At 40.3% G+C, this 23356-nt stretch overlaps 1 protein-coding gene and 1 long non-coding RNA gene across 8 annotated transcripts in view; one reads left to right on the top strand and one right to left on the bottom strand.

The window, feature by feature from the left end:
• Nucleotides 1–37: 37 nt before the first annotated feature.
• The window catches only part of LOC103553611 (tripartite motif-containing protein 5-like), a 36759-nt gene continuing 13440 nt past the window's right edge, over nucleotides 38–23356 (bottom strand). The window contains exons 1-9 of one of the 7 annotated variants that reach the window (XM_070624261.1): nucleotides 13646–13679; nucleotides 13216–13314; nucleotides 7761–8240; nucleotides 7085–7180; nucleotides 6202–6432; nucleotides 2688–2710; nucleotides 1342–1442; nucleotides 1012–1038; nucleotides 38–753 (exon numbers count right to left, since the gene is read on the bottom strand). In XM_070624261.1, the coding sequence (XP_070480362.1) occupies nucleotides 164–753; nucleotides 1012–1038; nucleotides 1342–1442; nucleotides 2688–2710; nucleotides 6202–6432; nucleotides 7085–7180; nucleotides 7761–8180 (1488 nt within the window). In that variant the 5' untranslated portion in view covers nucleotides 8181–8240; nucleotides 13216–13314; nucleotides 13646–13679 and the 3' untranslated portion in view covers nucleotides 38–163. Of the gene's footprint in view, nucleotides 754–1011; nucleotides 1039–1087; nucleotides 1443–2579; nucleotides 2711–6201; nucleotides 6433–7084; nucleotides 7181–7760; nucleotides 8241–13149; nucleotides 13356–13645; nucleotides 13756–23356 lie in introns of those variants that run through there. The other 6 variants (XM_070624259.1, XM_070624262.1, XM_070624263.1 and 3 more) reach the window with 6 other exon arrangements.
• Nucleotides 13435–19570, top strand: LOC139083973 (uncharacterized). Its single transcript, XR_011541188.1, has 2 exons — nucleotides 13435–13729; nucleotides 16160–19570. It is a non-coding gene; the product is annotated as an uncharacterized lncRNA (long non-coding RNA).

The following is a 23356-nucleotide window of genomic DNA, read 5'->3' as shown; positions in this document are numbered from 1 at the left end:
ATACTTTGTCAGGTAGCCCTAGCTGACTAATACAAAGACATTCTAAACAAATGAATGGGGAAAAAAGGAAGAGGCAGTCAGAATGGTGCAAATCAAGTCAGGGGCAGGAGATGAGCACCCGGACAAGGGCACTCAGCAGAGGTGGGTGAGAGATGAAGAATGTTCAGGAGCTCGGTGGGCACAGGATGATGGGGCGTGGACAGTTCCAAGGATTGAAATATGGACAAACAGCCTGAGAAAAGCAACATTTAGAGAACTTGTAGATGAGAGACCCATGGTTTGTGACATTGAAAAATGAGACACTGCCTCCTTCATAGTCTAGGAAAACCCCAACACGATGGGGAGGAACAGGCACGGAAAGAGTCAAGACATGGTAACCAGAGGTGGAAGAGTCCTCAAAGGCATTGTACGCAAATTCATCCTGTAATCCTATAACCCAGCAGCCAGCTCGAGGTCTGAATTTGGAGTAAACTTTTAGACGATTTTCTTTTCTGAGCTTCAACTGATAAAATAATCTTCTTGCGTGGTAAAATTTATGATTGCATACCCCCAGGATCCAGGCAATCTTTTTAGACACATCTACTTCCCAATAAAATTTCCCTGAGGAGAAACTTTGGAGGCCCACGGCATCAAAAACAGAAAAATCATATGAACCTGTATCCCCAGATGTAACAGGTTGCATAATTCTCACTCGTCTCTGATCCGCAGATATAACAATGTTACTAGAGCTAGTTGGTCTCAGCGTCACGTTCACTGTAAGAAAAATCACAGGGTCAGGTGAGGGATATAGGATGGGTGTGTCTTGTGACATTGTGAGGAGAAATATTGTGAATTGACTGGGAGGAACTTGTGGTGATGTGTCAGAGATGACTAGGACACTTAAGAGCTGTTGTATGTATGTGTGTTTGGGGAAGAACTCATGAAGCTAAGATCATGGGACATATTAGTAACCACAACTTCTGAAAAGGGATCAGAACATGGAGATTTGAAGACCCTGTAACTTCTTCTTACCCCAGTAGCATTGGGCCTCTGTGAGCTCTGAAATGACAAAAGTTGCAATGATGTTGTTAGAAGCAAAGGAGTAAACACTAGTCCCTGTCCTCTTTCTAGAGTGGAGACAGGAGTTGGGATTATTGTAAGGCTATGAACTGGTGAATGAGAGGACAAAGCAGATACCTGGCCATTCCCCCTCAGATCAGATCATCTTCAGAACAGAATCTCTCTCTCCTTATCAGGCCTACCTCCCCTCTTTGACCCTAATCTGGAAACAGCATCCATTCTCCCATTTTTCCCTGATACTACAAGAATTCAACACCCACACTCTTCCATGTCTCTCCTCACCTTTAAACACTTGCAGCATCCCGCTCAGATCTGGAACTCGGAATGCACACTTCGTTTTCCTGGAAACCATTTTTGGTTCTTTCAAGGTCCAGGTTTCACTCCTAGAGAAGACAAAAGTTGATGATCATCACATTTCTGACCTAGGTCTCTCCAAGACCTTTGCCTCCCTCACCTTTCATCCATTGATGCACTGAAATACTCTTCACTGAAGAGCCTGCGGATGGGAGAGAGGAGAGCCCTGATGATGCAACCAGAAAAAACATGCTCATGTCTACCTTTCCATTTACCCTCTGTGTGACACTGGGAAGGTATTGACTTTTCAGAGGCATAGTTTCTTCCTTCCAAAATAAAATAATTAACCTCTCCCTCCCTATCTCCGAGAAATCATATGAAAATATATGTAACAATGGATATATTACACCAAAAAAATAAACTTTGGTACATTAAAAAAATTAATTTCTGGTGAAGTCACTGAATGGATGTGGGTTCCCAGAGAGAGAATCAGAAAATGGGCCTGCAGAAACTGGCTGCCAAGAGTTTAAGACATATCAAGTGTGGGAATACTGTCTAGAATGAACCAAGATCTTCAAAGTCTGCTCCCTAGTAGGGAGGCCCTCGGAATAACATCTGCGATTGCAGTTTCTTTGGGAAAAATTATAAACACTTGGAAAAGAAGATATTATGAACAACAAAGTAATAGTAGTCTGAATTTCACGTGTTAGGAAATAGCTTGATGCTGCCAGATAGGTGTGCAAATTTAGACACAGAGATGTGGCCTCTCCATTCTGGCTTCAAATGTCTGTGACTGAGATGGATTAATTGTTTGCACCAGGGCAAAAATATTCCCTGAGGTTTAAGTCTGTTTTGGAAAACGTAAACAGAACCACATTGATGGACCTGGTCCTCTATTTCTATGGCAGAAATTTAAACATAAAAGAGTTGTCTCCAATTATGGGTGATTTTTGGCAGATAAAGAAGACACTACCTTCCCATGGCAAGTAAAGCTCCTGTGAAATACAGGCACCTGAGTTAGATACAGGCACACATGGTGAAGAAAACTGATAAAGTCACAGCGCTCTGAAAATGCAACACATTATCCCTAATATTGCTATGGACCCAAACTCTGCAACTTCTCACCACCTAAATCCCCTACCAATGAATCTGGTTCATTCTCTATAGTTACAGAACACTCAAGCCGTGTATGTGAAGAGAAAGTTAAAATAAAACTACTACTCAAATTTCCTGCCTTGAGTGATATTTTATTTTCATTGACCACCAGATAACTCTGAAGACTGCAAAACTCTTTTCACGGCATGGAAGGACAATCTCTGGTTTCTCTCACATACCTTTGCAGGATGCCATTTACATCCTAGGGAGAAAAGAGAAAATATTAGTCAAGAAATAATACCTCCTCCCCACTTACAAAACTTCCTCGAACACCCACCACCCCCTGATGTGGTGAGAAAAGACTTGGTCCAAATTGAGAGCCCAAAGTAAAGAAAAGACCCAGGATAAACACTCCAGAACATTCATGAGATATTGTCATGTATCTTAAAAGTTAGTAGCAGCTTTGAGACTTGTGGAATTACAGAAGGAGGCTTCCAGAATCTGGATGTGAGACATATTTATGAGCAAAACAAGCGGTTCCTACTATTTTTATCCAAAATGCATAAGGCTCTCCATGAGATGATTTCAATAATTCATGGCTCTTTCATGATTGAATGAAAATGTAATTTGATGTACTATTATTTACCAAGCATTATGCCAGGATTTATACAATCAAAGATGAGTAAATAGTCATAATATTCCTCAAGAAGTTTACATGGCTTTTGCTGAGGGTACAGGCAAACAAATGTACTAATGTGGCATTTTTCAAGTCTATCTCTTCTCATTTTATACACTGTCTATAAGAGACCTCATCTACTCTCTTCACTTCGACATGCATGTATGTCTAGTTAATTTCCAACACTTTACTGTTACTCAGTATTGCCTCTTACATTCAGGTTAATATATTTAGTATTTAAAAAGCCTCAGGAACCAGTAACTTAGGATGTGTAATAGGTAGCAGTATTCACAAACCAAATTGTCTCCTCTCTTAGACCCATTGTCCATAATGTTACCAATATCCACTTGGTCACTGTCTTGAAAAGGACAATATCTTACCTCCTCTTCAGTCTCTACCAAGCCAGTTTAGTCCACATTCTTGACAGATTTTAGCCATGTGATCTTCTTTATCATCACAGATATTACTTTATTTGTTTGAACAAATAAGTACCAATACATTTGGGCACTTTTATCCTGGATTTACATCCTCCATGTCACCAAACTAGGCCAACAGCGGGGCCTACAAATGCCAAAACAAAAGTTTTGCTTTCCATGTTAGAGCTTTTGTTTCAATATGACAAAAACAAATTAAAACTAGATTGAGTAGAGAAAAGTATGAGGGGTAACTATAGTTTTGCTCAAAGATTATTTTTGAAGCTCAGACACAGTCATCAGGATCTGGTCTATGTCCTTCTACAAATTCCATTTATTCCCTCTATATTGACTTTTTCCTGAGTTCATGAAGGGAACATAAATCTGCTGATATATGCTACAGAAGAAAAGAGAAAGTCTCTTCTCAGTTATCATAACTAATTCAGAGGTCTGCATGGCATTGGCCTGCACTGGATCGGATGCCAATATTGAAAGCATCACTATGTTGTCGTTGGAAGGAAATGAAGCAGAGTTGAAGGCAAATTTCTATATTTTACTAGAATTCAACTATTATTTATCAGAAGTAGATCATGACAGGACAACATCCATATTGTAACCATGAGAGTAGCCACTAGGAAAAAACTAAAAATAAAAAAAATAAAAACAGAGAATAGGAAAACAAAATTTTATATTAGAAAGATGTCTTTAACACAAAAGGAGCTTCTTAAGAAGAAAGAGGTGAATAAAAACTACAGAATACATAGCTAAAGCAAATAGCATATGCTAAATTTAAATACAATCATATCAATAGTTGCATTAAATGTCATTGTCTTAATACTCTAATTAAAAAGCAGAGATTGTTTCACTAAATAAAAAGTAAAATTCAATTATTGCTATCTAAGATATATTTTGGATTCAAAAATACTAATAGGGCACTTGTAAAAGTATAGAAAAATATATACCACACAAGCAATAATCATAAGATAGCTTAAGTGCCTAGATTATTATTATTAGATAAAAGGAAATTTAATACAATAAATCTTAAGAGAGAACGAGAGGGAAATTTCATAATGACAAAAAGTTCAGACATCAAGAACATATACCTGTTATAAATGTATACGCACCTAACAACAAAGCTTCAAAATACAAAGAGCAATATTAAAAGGAAAAATAATTAAGGTTAACTACATATAGATTTCAATAACTCACTCTCAATAATTGAGTGAACAGCTTGCATGAAAACTATCAAGGATATAGAAGACATAGACAATAGTATCTACCAATTTACAGAACAGACATCTATTGACATTTTCACACATAAATGCAGAATACACGGAATTTTCAAATTCATGAGGAAAAACTTTCTGGACATACAATATTTTAACCTACAAAACCACTGTCGATATATTTAGAAGATTGAAATAATGAAACATATGTTTCTGACTTCAGAGAAGAACTACATTTGAAGTCCACAGCAGAAGAAAAAGTAAGAAATCACTAAATATGTTTTAATTAAACAACACACTGTAAAATATCCCAAGGCTTAACAAATCTGTCACAAAGGAAATTTGAAAATAAGATGAACTGAGTGAAAATAAAAGACAAATAATCAGAAAGTATGTCATACGGCTAAAGCAATGAATTTATATCTTCGAACACTAGATCAGAAAAGATGGTCTCAAATCAGTGATCTATGTTTCCATTTTAAGAAAAGTACAAAAGGAGCAGCAAACTAAAGTCACCACACACGTGCACACTTGCACATACACACCCAATGAAAACATTAATGGTGAGAGCAGAAATAACAGATATAAAAGATTTAAAAATAGATGAAATCAATGACAGGAAAAGCTTGTTTCATGATAAACATTAACAAAATTGACCAAACATAATTAAACTGACAAAAAAGAAAGAAAAAAAGTAAAGCAACAAAATCAGGAATAAGAGAGGGGACATTACTGGGAGTCCTGTAGAAACTTAAGGGTTTGTAAGGGATTATTATGATTAACTTTACATCTAGAAGTCAGACAACTGAGACAGAATGGGCAAGTTCCTACAAAGACATACATTACCATAAACTGCAACAAGGACTGTAAAAAATCTAAATACACCTAATATCGTAAAAATAAAATTATTTTAAATATTTCCAAGAACCAAAGCCCAGAGTAAGAAGGTTTCACTGGTGAAATCTATTAAATATTTAAAGAATAAATAATACCAGTACTTCACGATTTCTTTTAAAAAAAACAGAGAAGGGGGTGCAGCTCAATTGCTTCTCTAAGGTATAAAAAGAAAAACCTGTTGGAATCTGAAGTGCATTTGTTTGTCTATGATTAAGCTGGGTCATGATGAGGTATCTCATAAATACTTCACACTAGGTCACTGATAACAGGGGCCTACTCAATATCACTGGATACAATGGATCTTCTTTCCAAGGTCAAATTTTGCACGGTACTTGATAAATTAAATAAAAATGAGATTTTTCCCTTGTTATCCATGCTTTCAATTATTCCTATAACCTCTGAAATAGATGCAGGGAAGATGGGAGTGCAGGACCAAAGGAATCTTAATGTCACCAACACAAAGAACACAGCAATACAGAGAAGGAAACTGCTCTGCTTTTTCATCAAATCTCAGACTCTGGGACTTCTTCCCAAGTCTTACCTGCAGCATCTCCAGTGCTGACCCCTGCAAGCGATGCTCCAGATCTGAGATGACAGAGCTCACCAACTGCCTCTGCTCCACCAGCTCATTCTCAGCCTCTGCCAGGTTGTGTAGAACGTCTCCTGTCTCATTCTTCAGCTTTAGTAGCTCCTTCTGCTCCTCATCGTCCAGGATACCTCTCAGTTGTTTAAACCCTGCCTGGATACGTTGTGTCTCACTTTCTATTTGATTCTTCAGGAATGAGAAAGAGAGAGGAACTCAGGCTCTCATGCAGATATTAGAAGCCAGACAAAGAAGACTACTGTTTGGGAAGTTCTCACAGGGCAATGAGATAGAAGCAAGGGAGAAATTCTTGGGCATGCTGATTTTTCCAATTATTTTCTCTTCATCACATTCAAAATAATGCCCTCATGTCTGTAATATTGAGGCCAACCCTGAGCCAAAAAAAGGATAGCTGTGTGTGGCTCAGCTTTCACACAGCTTTCCAGAGCAATGCAGCCTCCCTGCATTACTCCTGACTCTCACCCCACATTGTTCCAAAAGTTGAACACTCAGGACACAACCATGAGCCACTGCAAAATGCCTTCGCGTAGAGGAGACAAAGTCTCAAAAATATGACGGGAAAGGAACATAGCATTCAGTAACCATCCTCATCGGACAGTCCATCTATGGGAATACGTCCTCCAAATATCTATGTTCATATGTGACATGCTCACTTTCCAGCCCCACCCCATTAGGGAAAGGATAAAGAAGACGACTATTCAAATGACTTTTGGACATATCAAATATCAGGAAACAAAGAGGAAGGGGAGCTCTTTGTACCTAACACCCAAGGTCTTGCTCAGATTTCAGTCTAACACCCTCAGGAAGTGACCCTTCCTACCTTCCAGGAAGTTGTCTCCTCTCTCACATTAGCTTCCAACATCTCAACTTCCTGCTGCTCCTTCCTCATCCTCTCTAGAGCAGCCTGGAGCTTCTCCTTGGAGAGAGGAATCAAGGCAAAGTCAACCTCTGGGTTTTCTTGCATCGGAATAGAGGATAAGTTGGGAAGAAATGAGGCTGATCTCCAAGATAGACTAGAGTTTAAAGAAACTGAGAGAACAAAATAAGAATCTATGACTTGGAAGAAAACCTGAGGTGATGAATGTGTCCTTTAATACTCAGGTTATAGAAGTCAGCATCTCTTCCCCAAGAGAAGATTGATTCTCTTTGTTCTAGAAGAAGAAAGGTGATCCTGAGGAAAGAACATACATTTCAATCCATGCAGCTCCCAGTTAACCCTGTTCCAAGAGATAACAAGAGCTTTTCTTGGGCACCAAATCGCCATCTACTAGCACAAGGTACCAAAATATCTATTTCTGGCTAAAAGTCTGTACCATAGGCTTATCCTTTTATAATTGGATGGAATGCATAGAAATGTCCTTTAGGCCTTGGAATGCAAGTATAGGAAGTGATCTCAAGCCTCAGAGTTGTTTTCAAGATCACTGAAGTTGAATGCACTGTGTATATTTCCCATGAATTACCATTCTACCTTGTCTTTTTCCATGATGGTCTCTTACCTGGTACTCCTGCACAACCTCCTCTACGAGGAATGTTTGGTGGTCACGGTGTTCCTGAGAGCGCTCACAAAGCCAGCAAATGACCTTCCCATCCTCCTTACAGAAGAGCAGGAGTTTCTCTTCATGACGTACACAAAGATCTCTTTTCTGCTCCTCTTCTGGCCTCAACTTGACCTCCCTGAGCCTCTCCACTATGTTGGCCATGGGCCGATTAGGCTTCAGGTTCCCAGGCTTGTAAGGGATTTGGCACACAGGGCACCTTCTCTCTGCTCCTTGGTCAATCCTGGAGTCTTTGTTTGCAGTGATGCAGGCTTGACAGAAGTTGTGGCCACAGTCTAGGCTCAGGGGTTTTGTCAGGAGCTCCAGGCAGATGGGGCAGGTCACCTCCTCCTTTATGCCCACCAGGATTCCTGAAGCCATCACAGCTGTTCCCCTGTCCTACCTGTCCTAACTTCTGAGACTCCTCCTATGCACAGATCCCTGTATGATTGGGAAGGTAAAGGGGGGCAGACTAAGAAAGGAAGTAGTAAAATTATACCAATTGTGTAGAAATGAAGGACAAGCCAAGACATATATCAAAGGACAAAAAAGGGAAAGTGGTGAAACAGGGGAAGAAGATTGATGATCTGGTAAAAGGAATTTTTCATAATAATCTCAAACACTTAACTTCCAGTTCATGGCCCCTGTAAAACCCGTCCTTATTTGTGCAATGACTGATATTTCCCTTTTCTTTCATGGAAGGAAGCATGACCCGAGGTGTTTTCTACTGAGACCCACGTGTGACCCACTGTCTACCCTACTTTTCTTTCCTATGCCAAAAGCACATCCTCAGTGTTAAAAGCACTGAACCACTTATGCCTCTGGGCTTTTACACTTGCTCTTCTCTCAGCAAGGCATGCTGCCCTGATTTCAGTATGACATCCTCTTATACTTCAGTGATCTCCCTCCCTACATGTTCTCTGATCAGAAGGATCTGCTCTAACTTATTTACAGTGTAACCATTGTTCTCACTTGCTGTTTGTTTGCAATGATTTCTCTTTACTGTGACATAACATCTGACAATCTGTGTGCATAGACGGTAAGAGCAAACCCTTTATCAGATGTGTAAATAGAGATAATAAGTGATTTACAAACCTTGTTTATCATCCATAAACATAGTTGAGATGAAACAATGTATTTAGGGTCCTTTAAAGGCCTTTCCCCTCCTAACCTACAGAATTACTCAAAACAAACCGAAGAAACTTCATCTATCCAATTAATATCGAGAGCAATGGGGTGTGGAAGTGAAGCGATCCACATCCATTGACAAGTTCTGGGGAGTTTTGTTTTTGTAAATGGTGGGATGCCACCTTAGCCTGGAAACATGCCAAGGTCATTGATAAGAGACTAAGGATGTGTTTTATGTGGATGGTACAGAGGAAGGTGGTATGGATATACTCATAGGGTCTCACACATCTTATACCTGGAGAAAGGGAAGCACAGATGAAGTGAATATGAATCTTGAGAAAGATGTTTCAAAATACTTGGAAAGATAATTCAACAATTATCATTGATGATGAATTATGCTACCAACTTGACCATTATCTAGAAACACAACAGCCTAAACAGAAAATTTAAACCTCTAGGCACTTGACATTCACAAGGAAAGTAACAGTTAATTAAATATTCACTATCATGTGTCGAAAGAAAAGATGTGTAAACCACTGCTAGAGAGATGTCCATGTTGTTGGCAAATCAACATAATGTGGAGAAATGGAGGGTTATCCAAGAATTCAGACGTGAAATCATAAGAAGATGAAGGAAATATGGGAGAAGAAAGGACAAAATGTATTAGGTGGAAGAGATGACGTGTTCATGGAAGACACATCATCTTGTATGAGTTTCCAAATGCCAGTGTGGCTGGTGTACAGAAAACTGCTGGGCCTTTCGCATCATGTGAGCCTGTAGTGACCATAAAATATGACACTTCCCAAATTACGTAACTTTGAGGGACTGTTTTCCAAGAGAAAGTAGAAATTATCAATGTTTTCCCATCAGAGAAGAGTGGGGACATATTTAGCTCTGCACTTGAGCTGTGAAATGTTGGATGGATCCAGAGTGGAATTGGGAAGATCAGTTAGGATGCATGCACAGTTGCTCAGGGGAGAGATGGTGATAGCTTGAGGGACAAGGTGATGAAAGTAATGGAGAGCAGCAGGCGAGAGTGAGAGACAAGATGACGTAGAAGGATGGGACGGGGAGTTATACTGGATAAGTGGGAACAAAGAGTGAGCAGCAGAGCTGAGCTCTTTCTTCCTGTAAAGATGATATTGGCTTACTCTTCTCCTATTAAGTTTTTGCTCTTTGATTTTTTTTCTGGGGAAAACTACTGGTTACTGGGTTACAAGAAAGTGGAAGTTCAGCTGCCTGAATAGTAAAAATGGCCTTATGTATAAAGTATATTTGAAGTGGAAAGCGTTTAAATTGACATTAAAATTCCAGTTGGGAAGCACGGACCTCATTTTTCACAAGAGGAATGTCACACTTATAATCACAATGTGTCTTATTTAGGCCCCTGGAAGCTATGATAATGGGCTTTCCGAAGGTAATGAGTTCTCTGTAGCACTAGGCTTATCTAAAATATGGTAGTTTTCTACACATTCACCTAGTCTGGCTTCTTAAAAACTTGAGATGACCAGGATAAGGTATTTCCTGTGCCACTGTAACATTCATCGCTGAGAGTCAACGGATGCAGGCACGCTGCATGCTGTGTCTCTTGTCCTATATCCCCCAGCTAAGCTAATTGATACTGGCAGTTTAAGTCTTATTAGGTCACATGGATGGAAATGGCCATCCAGATTGCAAACTGCTGCTGGTGGTCAGTCAGAGGGGGGATCACAGAGTGGAGGCACAGTGATGTTTACATTCTGACCTGGACTCAACTATGGCTCTGTGGCCACAGTCTATGATGAGGAATTCTGTCAGGAGCTTCAGACAAATGAGGCCAAGAAGCAATAAACAAAGAAAAGGCACATCTCAGTAGGTATTAATGTCTTGACAGTTGCCCAAGTTAGGTGGTAAAAGAAAGATCTCCATGAGACAAGTAAGTTTTCCCTTTCTTCTGCACAAGGGAGACAAAAGTAAAGACTGCATGGAAATAAACTTAGACCTACTGAAAGTGTCTATCTGTGGCATGTTCATCATCCATGAAGGGTAATTGATAAAGACTGAGGCTGAATATGAACCAGAAGTGTAATACAGTTAATGGTAGATATTGAAAATAACCAAAAGGCCATTTCCAGTTAGCCCTTGGCTGCAAACACTATGACCCAGATCAGGCACTGATGAATAGCAAGATCTTAGATAGTCGTTATACCAGGTAGATATTACATGATAATGTCTACCCCTGTTTATGACTCATGCTGTGTTATGACTCATCCAAACATGGGGGTGGGGCCTCCACCATTTTTCATTCCATTCAAGATCCAAGCTATACTGAGAGGTGTCAAGAACCTATAGAGGAGGGAAGAGCAGAGCATGCTTTCTGCCATAGGGATATGGAATTTATTTTCACAGCAGGGACACAAGGAGCTAATGTCAAAACATCTGCTACAGAATGCACCCTGAAGGGCAATGTTCAGAGGAGCTAGAGTCCTCTCACGTGGAGGATGACACAACCTCTCCCTAAGCAGTGTCCCATCTGAGGGAGATAGATATGGGAACATGAGCAGTGTCTGACTAAGAGAACTCCCAGGTAGGTCGGCTGACATAGGAGTCAAGTGATGGCACCTCACACATTCTTCTGTCATCAGAGCTCATGAGAACACAAACTCAAAATATCCCATAAGTGAAAGCTAAATACAAGAAAAAAAGATATTAAAAGTCAATTACTACGTAAAATTCCAAACAATAAGGACACAGACAGAATTTTTTTCTTGTGTGAGTGCAGTAAAACTGTTTCTCTAAGTATGGTGAAGCCACAAATTACTGATGTGAAATGGAAAGAGTCGGTTTTCCCAATAGAATGGAAAACTGAAGTTTTGCTATGTTTATTTTCCCAGGTAGTCATCTAAGAGCATTCAATATGAACTCCTTGTAAGTCTAGCTAATTAAAGACAGAAAAAGAAAAGTAGCAAATCAATTCTAAATCCCTGTGATAACAGGCATGATAGAGGTGTACGATGTGAGTTCAGAAGACAGGTGTCTAACATGGACTTATGGCTGAGGTGGGACAAGGATATGTAGCAGAGGAGATAATCTCCTAGTTGATTTTGACAAAGTAAGATTGGGTCACGTGAACAGAAGTCAGGTTGAGAAAAGATATTTGATTGATGTCTTCCACATACCTGAATAAGGTGGGTGCAGCTTTACTGTCCATAGGAGGGCAGAGCAACCACAGAGACTCTCTTGCTCTAACTTCTTTCCCTCATGGGTCTCAGGATCTTGCTATCATACTGCTTCTTCTGAAATCTTATGTGTGTATGTGTGTGTGTGTGTGTGTGTGAGGAAAATTGTCCCTGAATTAACATCTGTTGTTAATGTTCCGCTTTTTGCTTGAAGAAGATTGTCACTGAGTTAAGATCGGTGCCAATCATCGTCTATTTTATGTAGGATGCCACCACGGCGTGGCTTGATGAGTGCTGCTAGGTCTCCTCCCAGGATCTGAATCTCAAACCTGGGCTATGGAAGCACAGTGCATAAACTTAACCACCACTCCACCAGGCCAGCCCCTTCTGACATCTTTTTGTATCATTAACACTAATCAAGTAACTCATTTGGTATGTTAAATTGAGAAAATGTACCATTTTTAGAAAGTTTTCCTACATGCTGCTCTTTCTCCTGATCTCTCAGCTGAGCGCTGTTTCTGGGTGGCAGACATGGCCGAAGGAGAAAGATGATAAGAGTAGCAATTTCTAAGGACCCGCAGCAATTCCCTGTGTCTGGACAAGTGAACAGGGAAAGGCTACAGAGCTTGCCAATAGTCACCCCATCCAGGCTCCTAAGCACAGAGAGGACAAGTGATGAGAATTGATCTACAGAGTCATACAGAAATACTGGATTGTTACACTGATAGGCATTAAACTATTAGGATTCAAAGATCCCTCTGCCTTTGCTTCTGTTTTGGGGGAAAAAAGACTAGCTACCTCTGAAAAATCCAGGAGTCTGGCTGTTGTCAGCAAGCAACAATTCAATCTTAAAGAACTAGTAGGAAATGAGCATAAATTCAGCCTGAAGAAATAACAGTCTCTTCTTGAAACAAATAAAGCCTTTCACTTCTCTAAACTTCCCTTCTTTTAAAACCACTCTTCCCCAAACAGCACTTCAGTCAGCAAGCACTCTCAGCAGGAAGCCTGCATGCAGGGCCTGTATCCACCTTCAGAACAGCTTCCTGAGGACAAATCTAACTCACCCTTTCACGTAAAATCTTTTCTGCAGAAGTTGCCCAACCTCTGCCCTCCAAAACTACTCAGCTCACCTCCAGACACCAATGGAGAAGCCGTGATTTCTTGGAGAAGAGTGAAGGTGAAGACAGGCCAGGGAGAGAAGGTCAGGATTCACTCACCAAACCAGTGGCCTGAATTACACAAGGAAGAGCAAAATGAGCCAAGTGAAAATGAAAGTTAAATTCTTAGGGTAGGGTAGAAAAGCAGAAGGGAAACAATGGACCAATGGCAGCTCTCCATGTCAGGCCTCCGGGAAATGACAAGGCTTTTTTGCCAGGACCAGATGGGCTAGAAACTACATGCTTATTCCTGTCTTAGTTCTAGTCCTGGAAGCTGTTTCATGGCTCTTCAACATACTTCCTTCTTTGGAGCACTAGGCTCACCTAGGACTTCAAATTTCACACACGTCCACCTCATCTGGGTTCCTCACAAATGAGCTGTCTCAAGGCTGGAATAAAGTACCTCCTTCACTCAGCGAGGACCCGCGCCGAAGGTCCACTTGAGGCAGCCACACCAGCACCGTCCTGGATTGCAGCTGCAGCCCAGGTAAATGCATCTGGCCAGTCTGTGTCCTGTTATATTACGAGACAGGGAAAAACTGTCAAAATCTGAAATTATCTTAAGTGGTCAGTCAGAGGGCTCTGGCAGTAGAAGCACAGTACTGATGACTTTCAGAACCTGGGTTCAATAAGGCCAAAATGAGACTTTTCAAAAATAGACTGGGAAGATGAGACTGTCTGAACTGTCATATGTTTGACACTGCCATTTAATACTATTCAACATGGAACCCTGTATCTGAGCGCAATAAAAGTAAGGCTGGAAAATAACCATGAAGGCTAATTTTCAGTGTCAACTTGACTGGCCACAAGGTGCCCAGATTAAACATGATTTCTGGGTATGTCTGTGAATGCGTTCTTTCCAGATGAGAATAGCATTAAATCTGTGGACTCAGTAAACTAGATTGTCCTCTCCATTGTGGATGTCCATCATCCAATTTGTTGTGGTCTATATAGAACAAAAAGGTAGAGGAGGAAAGAATTTGCCCCTTTTGCTTCGTGCGTGCCTGTTGGACCTGGGACATGGTTCTTCCCCTGCCCTTCAACCAGGACTTGCAGCGTTGGTTACCCTGGTTCTCACACTGTCAGACAGGGTCTGATTGCACCACCAGCCTCCCTGGGTCTCCGACTTGCAGACAGCGGATCCTGGAAGTTCTTAGCCTCCAGAATGATGTCAGCCAATATATTATATATATGTATACATAATTAATATATTTTTATATATTGTATCTATATTAAAATATGTGTAAATATTATATTTATAAATAGTTATACATTTTATAAACATGGATAAATATTTATAATTGTACATTATAAATATAACTATTTATGTATTATAAACGTTATACAAATAAATGTAAATATGATATTTATCACATAAATATTGCATTTATAAATATATAAAATATGTATGTAAAATATTGGTTCTGTTTCTCTGGAGAACAAAGTCTAATATAGGAAAGAGAGAATTCTGAAACTGTGTTAACGGCACACATGAACTGTGATAACGACACAGATGAGCTGCGCTGTTTCAAAAGCCGTGTGCTTAGAAAAGACTTGGAGGGCTTAAGGGTACAAGGAGGATGTTGTAGACATGATAATGCCTGAAGTCAATTTTAATGCATAAAATCACACCACATAAATGGATGTCAGCTTCAAAAAAGAAAGAACTTTGACTCGGATGTACCATCTGAGTAAGTGTATAAGCGGTGCAGTCTGCCTTTCACAGCAAGAGAGACACACCTATTTTAACCCCTTTTTCTCATGGGTCTCAGGATCTTGGCATCATGCTACTTCTTCTGATATCTTTTCACTTTAGTAACACTAATCAAACCTCTCATTTTTTTTCACTAAAAGTTGTAAAGATGCCTCTTATGGAAATTCTTCCTACCTGTTGCTCTTGCTCCTGATCTCTCCCCTGAGCTCGGTTTCTGGGTGCCAATATGGCCCAAGGAGAAGGGGGAGCAAAGTTAGTGGTTTTGAGGAGCTTAGTGGATTCCTGAGTTTGTACTTGGAAATCTGCTAGGACTAGTAAACACAGAAGAAGCTGCAGAGCAGGGCAGCTGTCACACCATTCAGGCTCCGAACCCAGAGAGGACAGGGAACTAGGATTATTTTGAAGGCATGCAGAAATCTTACAGTATTACACTCATAGAACTTGACTTACTAAGGTTCAAAGAACCATCTGACTTTCCCCTATTTCTTTCTCACAGGATCTTTGTCATCCCCGGGCTGGGCCAGTTATAGCACTCTTCTCTGCTGCTCTCTGTGCAGAACTGGTCCAGCTGCCTGGGCTGTGGCCCGTGGAGACACCATAGGCTCTCTCTCTCTTGAGAATCCTTTGCTAAGATTTCTCAGGAAGTTCTTGCTGGAATTAGGACTACTGCTAGAGATGAGGTATCAGTGACGATACCGTGACTTAAGAAATGAAAACGCGCAAGTGGAAGGCAATCGAGAGAACTGCAGTGGGGAGCCTGGTGTTCTCACTAACACCATCATTAGTGATCTCCACCCCACCCCTCATTTCACCCCCAACTGTAAGTGTCATGAAGTCAGGTAGGGACTTTCCCTCTTTTGTTGCTTAATGCTTCAGATCTATTAGAAGTTGTTACATATAAGCAGTGACAAAGAGGTAGATATACAGACTTAAAGCTGTAAACATCATTTTAACTGAATTGAACATCTGGATGACAAATCATGCTTGTATTCTACCATTCTTGATATGAAAATAATTGCAGTGGTACATAATGCAATTCTCCTATTCTTTTGTTATTATCAACGAATATATGATTCTCCTTTGACAAATTTTAACCAATAGTTTTTCTATTTCCTCTTTTGTTCCTAAACTTGACTCAGATTGGTGTTCGATCTGTCTCAAGTACCACATTTTAACCACATTAACTCTTCTTTTGTTTTACAGTGTTCTCTACCAAGAAAACATTAATCATCCATGGGCTGAGGGGAGATATTTCATTAGATTCCTTTCTAACCAAGAGCTGTAATGACTGGAGCAGAAACAGAGCCCTAAGCAGGATCTTTTTCCCTCGTAACTCAGAACATGATAACCTGGAATGCCTACCACATAGCAACATGATGAGCTCTGGTGAACACTTGTGTGTGTTGAGAGGGGCTTGGTGAATTCAGGTTTCCCACTGGCCCACGTTGTCAGGTATCTTCATGGGACATGATATGGCTCAGCTGCAAACCTAATGTTTTTTAGGAAATTCCCAACATATCAACCAAAGATATGGGATCAGCTCAGAGATTCAAAGGGAGGTGAGAAAAAGGGTGAATATTGAGGAAGGATTGGTAAGAGAGGAAGTATTGCACAGAGAAGAGGTCTTTGGAGAAGGGAGCTCATTTCTTAAGAACATTGCAATCAATACTGCTAATACCGTGCTTGTCACACAACATAGCTACCCTCTGAGGTCTACATTCACCTCCAGTTTCAATCATATAGCATACCTAAAAAGACATCTATCTTAATATCTCTGCATTAACTACCATACTTCATGCCATCATTGCTGAATATGCAAAAGAAGCAAGACTGATGTTCTGTTTCCGCTAAAGGATGTATTCATTCTAACAAACCAGGACCCTAAACCAGAGATCAGCATTATAAACCATGGACAAATGCAAAAGAAAAGAAAGAGAAGAAGAAGAAAAGGAAAGGAAACTAAACGTAAAGGCACTAGAAAGTGACAAAAGTGGTCAGAAACTACAGTGTAATAGACACTTGGAAGAAGGGAACAGTATTAGAGGAGTTTTCTGGTTTTATGGCTTGTCATCTTAAGGCAGACCTCAATTGGCAGTGGATTGCACAGTTCAAGATCAGTTAGCAACATACAGACTTGATGGCTTGAAGAACATGAAGAATGATTTGGGACTGCCATCAGCTGGAAAGTGGTGGAGAATATCAAAGAGATACAGAGGAAAAGACTCCAAAATGTCCATGTAAACTATAACCAAATCCCTGAAACACATCTGTGAGAGAGATGCCAAGCAGGGCTAACAGGACTGAACAGAGATTTCAGCTGCTGCAAAATGCAGGGGAGAATGAAGAATTTGAGTTTAACCAAGTTAAGCACCTGAAAAAAAAATATCCATCTGGCAGATAAACAGAAGCCAGAGTCTCTAAGTCTCATTCACAATTCCCCTGGGGTATTTTAGATCCAATCTAAACCACTCAACTTACAAAGACACTGGCCAACGTGGCTTCTCCTCAAGACAAAGGCAGTTAATGGAGACCAAGTAAAAACAATCTAATGTTGTATTTCATAGACAAGGACTTCACAGCCACTATTATATCTGGGGAGACTGATGTAAAAGAAAATATGCTTACAATAAGGAGCAAATAAGAAATGCCAAAAGACAAACAGAAACTGTTGGGTTTTGTTAATTGAAATACTAAAACTGAAAACTGCAACAACTCTAAAAACAAATCCAAGTTTGGCTTAGAGGAACTTCAGGATCACAAGAGAAAGCATAAGTGAACTTAGAAGCAAATTAATAAAAATGATCCAATATGAAAATAATAATCAGAGCCCCAATTCTCTGCAAAAATATCAAGGTTATAATATAGGCTTAAACTACAGGACAACTATTAAAGTACAACAATACTAAAACTATAAAAGTAGCTGAATTAGATGAGAAACAAAGGGTTAAAAATCACTTTCCTTTAAATATGTGCAGAAAAGCATCACACAAAATCCAATACTCAGTCATGATAATAATAAATTAGGAACATTAACCTGATGAAAGGAAATAAGAAAAGCCTACAGTTTACATCATACTTAATGGGTAAATATTGACGACATTTTCTCTATGATTGGAAAAACACCAATCCTCACCATTCCCATTCGTTCTTGAGCTATATATCCTTGCCCAAAAAATTCGGCAAGAAAATCAAATTAAAACATAAATATTAGAAAAGAGGTAATGAAATAGTCTCTGTAGGTGACACAATAGTTACAAAGAAAATCCGAATCAATCCAGCATAACCTACTGAAAATTGTTAGTAAATTCAGTCAGGTCATAGGGCACAAATTCTATATTAAAAATCAATTATATTTTATAGTCTAGCAGTGGTTAATTGGAAAGTTAAATTGAAACATCCGTTTACATTAATGTCCCCATATAAACTACTGTGGAGATAAAGAATCCTTCATTTTCCACCCCTCGGTGACTAGATGAGTCACCTGGTCTGAGAGGATTCATAGCGATGGGAGGCACGGTGAAGTTGCAACAGGTATGAGATCAAAACAGACCTGAGATTGGAGGCTATGGAGAGATGAGGAATCAGAATCAATAGTCCCCATCATCATCATCCTTGAGCCAAGTGGTCAATCACTGGAATCCCATATCACTGAGCACAGATCACACGTCTCTATTTCAGTAAGGAGCTCAGGTCATGAGGATTTAGAAACGTCTGGTGCACAGCTACTGAGGGCTGTGGATAGCACTGCCTGCTCATTGCCCATAAGTGAACCTGCAAGATGAAGCCTGCTTATTCCCTGAGATTCTCATGAACCTCCCTAAAATTCTCATTGTGTAAAGTCATCTCTCAAATTGATGACACAGTACAATCCTAAGGTCCCAGAAATACAACGTGGAGTGATTGCACTCAGAAAACTTGTTCATGAGAGAACCCACACTGATGCCCAATGCACTGTTGATTTTGAGTCCAGAATTACTTCTCAGGACATTTCCTGAGGAGAAGCTGATGAGGATTTTTAGGCTGGTTAATTTTAATTCTGCACATGAGAAGCAGGCTCCGAGGAGTGGAATTTACTCGCCTTTTGATGAGAGACAATTGCATTTTTGAAGGAAATCTCCATGCCTCCCTCTCTGTGCCAGGAGGAAGCGGGGATGGCCTTATCTCTGGAAACTCTTAATGGGGAAGGCAAGAACTTAAGTTGTTTACTGTCTGGGAACCTCATGTAACTGACTCCCCCCCCCCCCCCCCACCAAATCCTCTTTTGTCTTTAGCTGAAGATAATATTTAAGCGTGACTTCTGCCATTTACTCAATCCGGTTTGATTCTTATCTAAAAGTTGTGGCACCACCCAATGACCGGACCCTACCGGCACTGGTACCATTTTAACATTTTTTGTCTTGTAAAGAGATAACTCACACACCTATGCCTTAAATTTAGCCTTACTCTCCACTCATGTTTGCAGCAGAAGTGGCAGCAGCAGTGGCTCCTCCTGCCCGTGGGTCCTGTCCCCACGGGTCCTGTTCCCATGCCGGCGGCAGCACCTCTGACTGCCCATGGGTCCTGTCCCCATGCTATTCCACACTATTTTCTAAATAAAAGAGCACTACTGCCAGATCTTGAGAGTCCAAGAAATCTTTCTTTTGACTCCTCGGCTCACCTAAACTTCTCATTGTATAAAGTCATCTCTCAAATCATGACCCAGTACAATCCTAAGGTCCCAGAAGTACAACGTGGAGTGATAGCGCTCAGAGAACTTGTTCATGACAGAAGCCACACTGATGCCCAATGCACTGTGGATTTTGAGCCCAGAATTCCTTCTCAGGACACTTCCTGAGGAGAAGCTACTTACAGGCTTCAGACTTTTGTGAGGAAACAGCTTCATTTTGGGGCAGGAGACACTGTCAAAAAAAGGATATTTCAAACTTTTCCTTTGTTTTTGATAACTCAGGTACTTTTCTCTTTAACTAGTTTCACATCTTGAACTGGTTTTCTTAATGAGCTATTAAGTCATTGTAGCCATAGTGACAGGAAAACAGAAGTCAAAGGGAATATGGGTAAGAATCAATTTCCCCCAGTTCCCATGGATGAGAGTTTGAGGGATATGCGTGTGTGAAGAGAGACAGGATGCATCTAACCTGGAATGGTGAACTAAAGAACTTCTGGTGAACAGGGACCAAGGCAGGCACTGTTTGGCCAAGTAGCCTGTTATTTCTATTTCTCTCAGCTCATAAGTAGTTTGAGAATAGTTGGAAAAGAAAATGCTAAAAGACACTAGGACACCACCAAGTGCTGCAGGACCCCTCAGTGCTGCAGCATCTGCCCTGCTGTCTCCCTGCAGGAGGAGAACAGGCTTTACTTCATTCCTGAGGACTGCTGTAGCCTTTCAGCTCACTGGAAAGAGTGAGGCTGGTCAGGAAAGGGAAACCCTGACCTTGACCATTGCTGATGGAACCCATGACCCAAGTACTGACCCTTTCTCCATCACTGCAGTCACAGTGGAACCAGCAACCTGAAGAGTGGAGATTGACCTGGGCAAACAGAGAAAAGCTTTTCCACTGAGAGGGAATTACTGTGGAAACAGAAAGGAAGGTCAAATCAACTTGTACCTAGTATATTGATTTAGATTTAAGATGCTGTTTCAGTAATTAAAATTTTTAAAAATCTAAGTGTCTTTGAGTAAGCTAAAACTTTGCTGCATAATGAAGAAATATTTATGATGTGCACAATAAAGCATTGTTGACTACAGTCATGCGCTGCACAATAATGTTTCAGTCATCGATGAACCGCATTCATGACATGGTCCCGTAAGATTGGTGCCATATAGTCTAGCTGTGTAGTACTCTATGCCATCTAGGTTTATGTATGTACATTCTATGATATTCACACACGCATTTCTTAGAATGTATCCCCATCCACAGGAATGCATGACTGCATAGGTAGAATGCTGTGCAGTAGGCCTATAAAAAGTATTTATCTTGTATAACTGGAACTTTATATCTTGAATAACAATGCCATAAAAACTCAAGGCATTAGACGTCATGTTAACTGTCCATACAGAAATTTAAAAAATACTGAATGATAGCTGACTAGTAAATATCAAAGTCCAAAAGAATGTTTAGAGAAAAAAATTAGAATTGTGTACTCAAATAAATACCTGCTACTTTAAATAAAGATATTTGAAGATTTTAAGAAAGAAATATTTTTCGTGCCAAAGGTGAAATAAAAAAATGATCTATGGGGACTGGCCCGGTGGCATAGCAGTTACGTTGGCACGTTCAGATTTGGCGGCCCAGGGTCTGCCGGTTTAGATCCCAGGTACACACATGGCACCACTTGTCAAGACATGCTGTGGCATCCCACATATAAAGTAGAGGAAGATGGGCACAGGTGTTAGCTCCAGGCCAGTCTTCCTCAGTAAAAAGAGGATGGGCAGCAGATGTTATCTCAGGGTTGATTTTCCTCAAAAAAAAAAAAAAAAGATTTATGATTTTTTAATAGTTATTCTATTTCAAAGCAAAAGAAAGGTACTAATATTTAAGTAGATTAATATTCATTCTTATTAATTATTTCAAAGAAGAGAGAAAATCAATCAGCAACAATCTGGATCAGTGCTTATGTGCTAGGAAGTGAGGAAGCTATGACAAACATTCTATTATCTAGTTCCCACAATGTCCCTATCAAGTAGCTCAACATCTCTATTTCTGATGGTGAATGGAACCAGTTAAGTTTACTTTAATAAGGGCCATTAAATAGCAACATCATTAGATAATGAAATCCTGATTTCAAAGTCCAAGCTATGAACTGTCCACAGTGTTCCCCCTCTACATCATGTCACCTGTTACAGCACCCTGGTCATGAAGTAGCTCAACTTGGTTTTAGCCGTTACCAGAACCTGTCCCTGCTTCATTAGTGCCTACGTGGATTGAGCATGTCAACCTCTATTTCCTGGCACCCAAGATTTCCCCATGATGCTCCCAGCTGCCTCTGCAGATTTGCATCCTCTGGGTTCTCCTTCCTTCCCTACATCCTAGGGAATGTGGCTCCTACCTATTCTTAAGGGGTACACTACAGAGAGGACACCTGTGCTAGAGAAACCAAGTTCTAGTTATAATCTTGCCTCCTCACTCATTAGCTGTGGGACATAGGGGGATATCTCATAATTTTATATATTCTTTTAATCACCTGATAGGAATTCCTTCTTCATATGATATTTTGGAAGATAAACTGTGATAATGATCCCTATACATATATATTTATACACATACTTATACATATACCTGTGTGTGTGTACCTATGAGTGTGTATGTATATGCCACTCCCAGGCCAAGTACTGTCTTTTTCCTTCCCCTGGGACAAGTTATTACCCTTCTACATCTTAATGTGGGCTCTGGGCAGCAGATTGCTCTAGTTTATAATACATAATTCTCCAAGAAAATTTCTACCTTTGCTAAAGTGGGTAAGTTTAGCAGACAGGATTTTATACTCCTCCACATGTCCCACTAAAATGTCCATATCTGCAGCATTACCACCATGGCTTTGAGACAAAGGCTAGCAAAGGTACACGTGGATACTTTATGAACATCAATAACATATTCAGCAGTGGAAGCCATCACAGGAGAGGTTTGTAAGGGCCCAAAGACACTCACCTATTGTCAGGCTTGGCCAATGGTCTGAGTGGTGACAAAAATTCCCTCTTGGACCAAAGTCTAGTCAAGCTCCTCTGAATTCTCTTCTCAACTGGGCCCTGACATATACTCTTCTGGTGTTTGTCTCTGCATTGTCTGGTTGTCGCAAAAATCCTGCTGACTGAATTTGATGAGTCATTGCCTCAGCCTCCTTGAAGATGTTTAGCTGCTCTGACCACCCTCAATATCTGATCACCCTGGCCCGCCTTCAGCAAACATTCTGTTAGGTCAGCTTAGCAAAGAATTGCTCTACCTCTTAGCCATTTTCCATCCAGAGACCTCTGACCCTGCTCCTTGGTTATAAATCCCCACTTTTCATTATTGTAGTCAGAGTTCAGCCTGATCTCTCTCCCCTGTTACCAAAGTCCATTGAAGTAGCCCCTGGAAAAAAGAGTTCCTTACCTCCTGTCTTCAACAAGTATACTGAATGGCTTTTTCTTTAATAGTAGCGGTGTCTTCAGAATCCAAACCAGAGAGGATTTTCTGCTTTCCCTTCATGTTGATGACAAGAATTCAGGGATCACAGTCACCCCGGCACCAATACTTACAATGCCCAAGAAGTACAATTTTCTATTTCCCCATTAAACTCTAACCTTGGCAAAGAGCTTCTGGTCCCTCCTGGAGAAAGAAGGACATCCTGTTAACTTCTAGTCTTGTGTATTTCTGAAAGCTGAGATGTCTGGTTTAAAGTGGCAGGCCATCTTACAGAGAGGTA

Source organism: Equus przewalskii, chromosome 6, assembly GCF_037783145.1.
Source record: "Equus przewalskii isolate Varuska chromosome 6, EquPr2, whole genome shotgun sequence".
In the NCBI taxonomy this organism is placed as follows: Eukaryota; Metazoa; Chordata; class Mammalia; order Perissodactyla; family Equidae; genus Equus; species Equus przewalskii.
Note: the sequence above shows the minus strand (reverse complement) of the source record. Positions and strands in the feature narration are given on the sequence as shown.